Below are 10,000 nucleotides of genomic sequence, written 5' to 3' on the forward strand. Positions count from 1 at the left end.
GCCGCTCTCTATAGCAACCGCGTGAATAACACAGGTGACTGTCTGAGCTATTCATTGCTTTTTAAGTAGCAGGGGTTATAATCAGATTTCTTGCAATTGCCTTACACTGGGCGCTTGTTGTATTGACTCTGCCCGGTGTCATATTGATCTCATAGATTTCACACACAGATTAGCGAAATAATGCACCACTATAACCAGAACCATTCACCACACAACTCAATTATTTGGTAAGAGGTATGAAGAACAAATTGTTCTGCAAACCACAAACCAAAATGCGACGTCATATCGGATCATTGCAAAGGCACAAACCTTAACGGGAGAGTTCCTGGTGGCAATGGGCAGGTCTCTGATCGCACTGCCCGGGGGAGAGGCTGAGATCCCGGCTGCCAGCGACCCCCCGTGCAGGGACTGCCTGCCCCCGTTCCGTGGCCGCTGTTTGATCCCGTCCAGTAGCCGGACGAGTAGGATGTTGGCGGGAAGGTCGTCCACCCCACAGTCTACCAGGATGCGGCACTCGGGACATCGCAACTCGTTCCTGGAACTCAGTATGTTCTCCAAGCAGCGGCGGCAGAATGTGTGCTGGCAGGGCAGCACCTTCGCAGTGGTGTCCAACCGCTCCAGACACACTGAGCATTCTAGTAAATCCAACAGCGACGACTCATCCATCTCAGCGAAAAAGGTTACGAGTTATTGTCGAGTGTTTCTGTATCCGCGTTAAAAGTGTTACTCACTGAAGAATACATACTGGCAGCGAGTGTAAAATGCGAGCTGCTGACTCCCCGACCGGAGCCCCAGCGCGAGCAGCTCCTCTCTGTCACTCCCTCGCGCAGCTGTGCAGAATGCAGTGAGGTCACGCTCTCATCATCCGCGCACCGAGCCCGCTGGCGCGCGCACTGAGCCAGTGGAGCAGAGAGGGAAAGAAGATGTAATGCACCGAACCACAACAGCTACACAATATAAATTGTGTGTGCAATTACCTGTTTATTCTTCGTTACACCTGACTACGGCGTATTGTTATGATGAAGGCAGAGCTGCATGATTAGCTCAACCAGAGGGGAGAGGTGTGATATGAATGCCGTTATGTGGGAGGATGTGCACTAACTCATGATTTGCTCTGTAATCACCGGGCAGAACACCTGCATACTAGAATCAGAACAGTACGCAAAAATGATTGATGATTATTCTCCATATTCTCTGATCTGCTCAATGACAATTTGCGCACATCTCACGATGGAGCGCGTCTTGCGCCACTACGAATGAGTCTATTACTAAACTATCAAACTAAAAAAAACAGTTGATGGTAGAAACATATTACAAATAGTATGAATTGTGCTAACCAACATTTTGCATTTGCATTCGTGACCCTCTTCTAGCCCTGATGATTAAGACGCTCAATCAAAAGAACATCCTTCAAAACCCAACAGCTTAAAACCTAGTCAACGTGGAGAAACTAACATCTTTTGACAACCATACAAAAGATTAGCGTCATGTTTACTTTGTGAGATATGTTTATTTATTTACCTGTGTGCAGTTTAACAACATTGCACAGATTTCCCGTTTGTTGTGAACGGATAGGTAGGCTAACAGAGTGGAATATGAAGGAGCTCTAGCGCCGCCTTCTGGTGAAACCACGTTGACATTAAATTGTGTGTTCAAGTTGTGTACGAAACAATTTCAAAGCACTTCACAGCATCCAAAGCTCCATTGAGAAAGACATTCATATCTCAATTGCACTTACCTGGATACATAAAGGATAAATACATTAATATTCTAATCAGTGAGTATGTAGAGCCATACTGAACATGATCCTCCACTGATCTGTTTCAACAATATGTGTCTTCTTAAACTTTCTACCAATATCCAGTATATCACCTTAAACAAAAAGAATCCATTAACTTAACTTAACTTGCTAAGCACTCCACACTTTGACATGGTTCAAGGTATAAATATTCAAACATATTTCATAAAAGACAGAATGTTTAGGTTGAACACTTGCACTGAACAAGCACATTCCTATTTGCGAGAAAGCCTGTTTGAGCTGATGCTCCTGCTGCTGTTGGAGACTCATGACTGAGGTAGATGTCTCTCAACTAGAGGCTGAGTCTGTCTTGTCCAGACCTGCCCTGTTCTCACGTTTAGCTCAGCCCTGAGAGAGAGGGGCGGTAGGCTGCCTGGGGGGTAGTGATTAGGGGGAAGGCTGTGTGTACAGGCCACAGAGACAGGCATCCTGCCGGGGTGAGGGGTGGGTCTGCTCCCTGCCACCCACGGAGAGGAGCACAGGGCCCAAGCCTCAGGTAGAGTATAGGGTGTGTGTGTGTGTGTGTGTGTGTGTGTGTGTGCGTGTGTGTGTATCCTGCCCAGTCTGAGTTCCAATATAAATTGAATCCCTTTAAATTGTGGAGATGATTGATGAAATACTGTATTTCTAAGATAAGAGATAAAACAAGCTCTTAGTGGGAATTGTAATTGAAAAATAATATCTCCCCCCACTCTGTGTGTGTGTGTGTGTGTGTGTGTGTGCGCGCGTTGCGCGCGCGTGTGTGTGTGTGTATCAGAATGGTAAGCTCTGTTCTTGATTGGCTGGCTAGAGCTCAGCCTACAAGTGCTGGCACTGGGCCCATAGAGGAGAGAGGAGCTGGGGGAGACAGAACGAGTCCACCTCTCCCTCTCCCTCTCTCTCTCTCTCTCTCTCTCTCTCTCTCTCTCTCTCTCTCTCTCAAGCCCACGCACTGTTTGGTATGTCGGGTGTGTTTCATCTCCCTAAATGATCAAACCCCTCACTAATGCAATTTTCCACAGCAAATCTGCGTCTGTCACAAATACTAGCTAGCAGAATTTTGAAGTTAGAGAACTGTACCTTGAAGACAAACATTTGTCCAACAAATATTTATTGGCAGTTTCAAATGATATCGGCAAATAATTGGACAAAATGGAATATACAGTATACAATACATGACTGTACTGATGCTTAGTTGTACCTTACTGTACACCTCTTAGATCAACCAATGTCCTTCATCCACAGAAAGTAGGTTAGCTGACACTGCAGTCACCATGGTAACCAGCATTTTGCTCCTCTTTTGAGGAGTAGAGGACAGGATATAAATGTGTGTGTGTGTGTGTGTGTGTGTGTGTGTGTGTGTGTGTGTGTGTGTGTATGTGTGTGTGTGTCACCCTATATTGTATCCATAATGCTAAATCCAAAGCTATCTTTGAAATACCACTGGGCTGCATCTCAATTGTCTAATTGTGCCCTTTACTATACAGCTGAATAGGTATTTGGGTTTTAAGTGCTGTTTAAACTGTTTTATCAGGTACAAAAAGAGGATTGAGATTACTCACCCATCGCAGTTGACCATGCGAGCTGACTCATTCCAACCCTGGCCATAGAAATCAACCACTGACCAACAACCTGTTTTCTGCTATGGATGTAGTCGTGAGAAATAATGTATTAAACCAACACATCTGATGGGTCCAACGGAAGTATATGATTCTACTGATTAAGGACCACTAATAATAATAACATGTTAGTGATTCACTGAGATAAGTCAGAGAGAGAGAAAGAGGCTTTGATGTACTTGGCTTTAATACATACAGTATATAGCTGTGGTCTTGTTTGCTCTGGCTGAGGTATAGCCTTCTGAAGTCATGTAATGTGAGAGTTTTTTCCCATCTAGCACCAGCATCAGCTCCAGCAGACGACCACTGGGGAGAGAGGGGGAGAGAGGGGGAGAGAGAGAGAGAGAGAGAGAGACCAGTAATTACAGGACTTCCAGAAGCTTTCAAAGCACCTCTTTTATCTGCTCTTTCCTGCGGATGAGGGTGAGATGGAGCGGAAAGGAAGAGGAGAGAGAGAGAACAGACAGAGTGAGAGAAAGCGAGAGAGAGGAATAAAATGCAGGGATTTGTCCCATCCAAACAACCGGCGCCAACAGCACACCTGCTCTGACCCCTACATCCCCTCATACACACATACATCAGAATAACACAAACAAACATCAGATCAATTAAACTCCTAAATCCCCCAGACCTTTGAAATTACTTTTAAATGCATGTCCACTACTCGAAGCTTTCATTAGTCGAGATTTCCCTGTAATCCTGTTTACAGTGTTAGACAGAGGTGTTTACCACCTCTCTCTTTGGTACCCCTGAGTTTCAGGGAATTGCGATATGCAGATTTCACCACTAGATGGCGGGGTTGGGGTGTGTAGTCATAGTGATGTTTGCCTCTCAAGTCTACCTGAATCAGGTTAGTTTTGATCTCTTTGGGGCGGAGGAAACTTTTCACTTTTTTCTGCTGAGGAGGAGCCATACACTCTCTCGGCATGCACACATCGGAATGGGTCTCTGAGATTACGATAGAGGATTTGTTTCTAGCGCATTAGATATTGGTGATGCCTGTCCGAGCTCTCAATACAGCCTGATCACCGATAGCGGTCCGCACACAGAGACTTCAGCGTTGTCCCGTCCGCTAGCCTGGAGATACAACCAGAGTCCCGTTCTGTCTCACCGCTCTACTCACAGGTAAGGCGCCTCTTCTCTCTGGAATGCGAAGAGGGATTGCTGCAAGACTAGGGAAATTCCTGGACCAGTTATGTTTCAGACACATGTACTTAACTGTAATTTTATCTCTGAAAATAAGCATGCATTGTTTGTTGCAAGTGAGGCAAACAGTGGGCACTGTTAGAAAAGGCCAGACATGTCAATGTTGTACAAAAATAAAATAACATACCAACCTACAGTAGGCCTATATAGTAGGTAGCCAATCTCCCTTGATAACAGTTGTTCTGTGTATAATATTTTCACAACTTTATCCTTCTTTGGCTTCTAACCTAGGCTTTTACATACACATGAGTTAATTAGTTCACAAAAGTGAACCAGTGGATAATAGCTGTGCTCGTGCGCTATTGGGTAGGCCTTCGGGACAGGTAGGCTATTATTGACTCCATCAGTACCCAGGTAATTGTTCCACGGGTTACGCGTGGGCTCAGCTTCCCCCCTATCTATTATTAATGGCTTATCCCCGAAAGACCCATACTTCTGGGACAGTAGTGGGTTCCGTGAAGTTGTGTTCTGTTACTGCGGAACGGTGTGTAGTGAGCTCTCTGTCCCTTTCGCATAATTGTTTTTACGGTGCCGCCTGACTGTCCCGCTCCCCGAGCCCCAGGGGAAGTCCTGCCCGCAGACAGGCAGTTCAGCCCGGCTGGGACATGCTGGATCCTGCCGCTCCTCTGAAGTTTGCAGCTTTGAACTACTAGTGCACCGCTCAGGGTGGAAATCAATCCCCCTCTATCCTCTTCTCCACCCAGCACCACAGCCCCCCAGCACCCCGCCACAAAGGCTTTCATGTTGGAGGTGGAAAGGATAAGGAGAGAAGAAACAGGGAAAAAGGTGTAACTCATCTTCAAAAGATTTAGTATGACGTCCAAGGATTAAAGGGATAATAGAAATTCATTCGATTCATAGATCGGATCAATTGTATCAATTGGATTTGTAATTTATTAAGACTTATCCACTGTTACAAAAACCTTAATTACTCTGCTAACATGTACGTCGTATGGACGAGATGTGGGTTAGTTTTGTTGACTTGGATCGATGGAAAAATGGCTGTGTCTGAAAACAGTGTTTGTGAAAGTTAATGCAGATTTATGGAAGATTTATTCAATCCACGGAACTGAATTAAACAGGCTATCCAACGATTTATAGCTCCTAGAAGCTTGTCATATGGTATGATGTAGCCTATATCTTCAAGCTTCTTAACAGATTTCCCCTCAGGTGAAATAAAGTTATTGTATTGGACTGGTAAGGGAGGACATAGTTCTTAGATACGTCTATTTCAAATGGAAGAGTACATCTTGTCAATGAATACATACTGGCATGATGTGATGTGAGCCTATATTGTTAAAATGTTCACAGTGATGTGTGGAGCAGAATATTGTATTTCCTATTTAATATAGGAAGGGCATACTGTATTTCCTAAGTTGTGTCTGCCCCATAATGAATTCTTTTGAGAGGAAGGGAGTTGGGGTATAGATGAAAGGAGGGTAGTTGTGAGAGGGGTCTCCTCTATTTGAGGACTCACAGATGTTCTTAACTGCAGCAATCCCTACCATCTGACCCCTCTGTTCTAGAGCCTATCAGAGCCCAGTCAGATCCAGACCCCAGCACCCCTCTGGTCCTGCAGACACACACTCTCTCTCTCTCTCTCTGCATCACTCCCACCCTCCACTATAGACAGATAGACACGCAGTCAATCGGTCTGCCTTGGCGCTACACAGACACATACACAGACAAACAGACAGACAGACAGACAGACAGAGAGACAGACAGACAGACAGACAGACAGACAGACAGACAGACAGACAGACAGACAAACAGAGACAGAACAGTCAACCGTTCTGCTTCGGCGCTACCGACAAACAGACTGAGACAGTGGACCGTTCTGCCTACCTACTAATGTGCTGAAGAGACAAAGGGAGACAAATGGTTGTGCCCACCGTCTAAAGCGGTACAGTACAAAGACAGAGACAGTAAATTACCCTGCCCACCTACAGTATCAGTGTGTTAAAGATAAACACAGGGAAAGAGGGGGAGACGTTATGCCCCAGTGCAGGTAAAGACGGAGAGAGGGATCAGGCAGAGACGATGAAAGACAGATCACCGTCAGGCAGAAAATCAAAGGGACTACTGACTGGAGCTGGTGTGTGTGTGTGTTTGTGTGTGTGTGTGTGTGTGTGTGTGTGTGTGTGTGTGTGAGTGATAGACTCCTTTTCATCTGCTCTAAGAGTTTTTCCTGCTCTCTGAGAGGAGAGCTGACAGTAAGTCTGTAATTAAAGCAATCAAAAGATGAAGAGAGATGAAGAGACAGACAGACAGAGAGACAGAGAGACCCCCCTCCCCACACACACACACAAATTCACACACATACCTTGCACTCACAGATCATATCATATATTTTCTTTACCTTTATTCACAACTGATAAGGTTGTATCATTTTCTTACCTGTTTATGACCTTTCAGTTTAACAGTTCATATTCAACTCCCTTCTGAGAATTACAAGAACTAACTCAAAACCAGTTAGCTGGTGTTTGGTGTGGAACAGGCATGTAGAGTAGGATCTTCCATAGCTGCAGGTGACAGATTTCAGCGTAGGCTGACTGACATCTCCCCACATCCCCACCTCGTCCTCTCTGACTTTGGGCTCAGTCAAGAGATATTGAGAGAAAATAAACTATAACAGCAACATTCCACCCACTGAGTATTTTACAGTGAGATACTGCAAATGAACTTGACTTGTGCTGTGCCTAAGAACTCTTGTAATACTTTGTATGTACAGCTTTATCACCAGAACAAATGATTGCCTTTCTCTCTGTGAAGAAATCTATCCCTTCCCTTCCATTGTCTAAGTGCTAGTGAGTCAGTGAGTATATTTTAATGTGTACTGTATTTGATACATTTGTTGTTTGTAGCCTGGAAACATCAGGTTTGAGGATTGAGTTCTAATGAGAACACAGTGTCTCCAGTGCGTCCTCTCTCTCTTTTTTTTTTACACGGTATTCTCTATGCGCAAACACACACACACACACACACACACACACACACACACACACACACACACATACACACACATTTGTCCTGTTTATAGAGGTTTCTGTGAGTAACATGTGTTTAAGATCTAGAGGGATTTGGCAGGTTCATGTCTGTGCAGTAAAGAACAGAAATAATTGGCTTTTAGAGGATAAACCCACTCAGTATAACATTGATTATGTTTAGAGTTGTTTATGAGTTGGAAGCTGCAGGAGTGTGTGTGTGTGTGTGTGTGTGTGTGTGCGTATCCTCAGGTATGGACTGTATCATTTGTATTAAGAGGAGCAGTAAACGAACAACATTAACACAATGCTAGTGAAGGTTGGGACAAACTTAAAACTCAACATACTCAACCTCTTCATCTCCACTACCCCCCTGTACAAGTTTCTCTACTGGAAATAAATTAATAATACAATTTGTTTTAGCATAGATTACTTTTTCTTATGATGACTGATGGATAGATGATTTACTTACTGAGACAAATGTATTTGTTGTAAGTCGCTTTGGATAAAGGCGTCTGCTAAATGTCATAAATGCAAATGGTAATGGAAATGTAACATCTAATTCCCAAACCTCTATGGTTCGTGGATAGTGACTGTAACCCTGCACTCAGCCAGAGGGCGGTATCACATGTAGTCAGGTGCAGGAGGGAAGGGGTTGGGGATGAGGAGAGGAGGGGAGAGCAGAGGAGAAGACGGAAAGGAGAGGAGGGAAGAGGAAAATAAGAGGAGAGGAAGGAAGAGGAGTGCAGAGGAGAGGAGAAGAGGGAACGGAGATGAGAGCAAAGGAAAGGAAAAAAATCAAGAGAATGGGGTCGGAAGAAGGGGGGGGGGGGGGGCGGGAATGGAAAACAGACGTTTACAGGCTACAGAAAGCTGGAGCCAGATTACAGAACTCCACTTCATTAAGCTGTTTGTTTAATTGTCATCAGAAATGAAACACTGGGAAAGGAACCAGGAAAGGTTTTTTTGGTTCTGCTTCTTGGCTGGATTTCCTCCCTGATTGCCCTGTTTGATCCTAATCTGACAGAAAGTCATTATCATCTCACATAATAAATATCCATTAGAGGGTTAAACATTCATAGTTAAAAGTCATTTCCGTGGCGTTTGCATGTTGACAGAACACATCTGTGATCACTGAGTTACTGATAGGGGAAGGGGGAGAGTCTGTCTGTCTCCCGCCCTTAAAAACTGACCTCAGGGTACTGTTCAATCAAAACTGATTACTGCATTTATGAAAGTCCAGTAAACAGTATTTGACGTATCCAGAAATACAGCTGAACGGTTTTGATTGAATGTTTCCCAGGGTTCAAAGAAGATGTCAATGACAGCACATGACTCCCTCCTCTGACAGGGAGATACAGTATCTCTACTGCTGCCAATCACTGTCATTCTCAGATAGAGATGGCCAAACAGATACAGAGAGCCAGAGAGAAGGGGGGGGGGGGGGTACAGAGAGTGAGAGAGAGAGGGAGGAGAGGAGAAGGGAAGAGCGAGCGAGAGAGAGTGAGAAGAAGAAGATTGAGTAAGGGTGAAAAACACATCTGACAGGGAGGATGCAAACAATGTCTCGCTCGCAGCTACATTTGAAGAGAGTTGTTGTTCTTCCGTTTGAGCCTGAAGAGTGAGAGATGTGTGTGTGTGTGTGCGTGTGTGTGTTTGTGTGTGTGTGTGTGTGTGTGCGTGTGTGTTTGTGTGTGTGCGTGTGTGTTTGTGTGTGTGTGTGTGTGTGTGTGTGTGTGTGTGTGTGTGCCGTGTGCACGCGAGCCCGCATGTGTGTTTGGGTGTATGTGTGTGTGTTGTTTGTGTGTGTGTGTGTGTGTGTGTGTGTGTTTGCGAAGTAATTGCTCTGAAGGGGGACTTTCCATAAATCACTCCCTGAGACACTGACATATACACGATTAAATGCCTCAATAATGACATTAGATCAAATCACGTCAGATCAGCGATCAGCTGCAGTCTATCCGCTCTCCATTAATATTTAAGGGCCACCATTGCAGCTCTGTTATGTATTATAGATGTAATATAGATGTATTATGTGCCAAGCGCTGTATGTAATTCTCAAATGATAACAATAACATTATTGTTAACGGCTATAATAGACAGATAATAAAATGCTTATGTGTAATGACTGTTATGAAATACAGCACCTCAACTTAGCTCTCTGCTTCTAGTCTAATCCTGGTGATTAAGGATACCCCAAGGAGTGCCTATAGATCGTGGATACTGTACCAACCACAGGTTAGTGATTAGCAATAAAGAGAGGACAGAATGAAAAGTCAAAGAAAACAGAGACAACAGGAATGGTGGTGACCTCTGCTCCTTGCGTCAGGAAGAGTATCTGGTGTGTAAGCCGTGCCTGGGGACTGGGTCTGTCAAGCCTGTTAATGACAGAGATAATGATACTCTGGGTATTT

General features: G+C 44.5%; 2 protein-coding genes across 2 annotated transcripts in view; one reads left to right on the forward strand and one right to left on the reverse strand.

Annotated features, from left to right (window-relative positions):
* LOC310813358 (E3 ubiquitin-protein ligase SH3RF3-like) overlaps positions 1–770 on the reverse strand; it is a 49,589-nt gene extending 48,819 nt beyond the window's left edge. Inside the window, exon 1 of the mRNA XM_083682308.1 lies at positions 310–770. Coding sequence (XP_083538434.1) covers positions 310–666 — 357 coding nt within the window. The 5' untranslated portion in view covers positions 667–770. The remainder of the gene's footprint in view (positions 1–309) is intronic.
* A 3,666-nt stretch (positions 771–4,436) lies between these two features.
* edar (ectodysplasin A receptor) overlaps positions 4,437–10,000 on the forward strand; it is a 27,370-nt gene continuing 21,806 nt past the window's right edge. The window contains exon 1 of the mRNA XM_083681312.1: positions 4,437–4,521. The gene's annotated coding sequence lies outside the window, so the exon portion shown is untranslated. The remainder of the gene's footprint in view (positions 4,522–10,000) is intronic.

The sequence above is a fragment of the Argentina silus genome (assembly GCF_951799395.1).
Source record: "Argentina silus genome assembly, chromosome: 12".
Classification (NCBI taxonomy): Eukaryota; Metazoa; Chordata; class Actinopteri; order Argentiniformes; family Argentinidae; genus Argentina; species Argentina silus.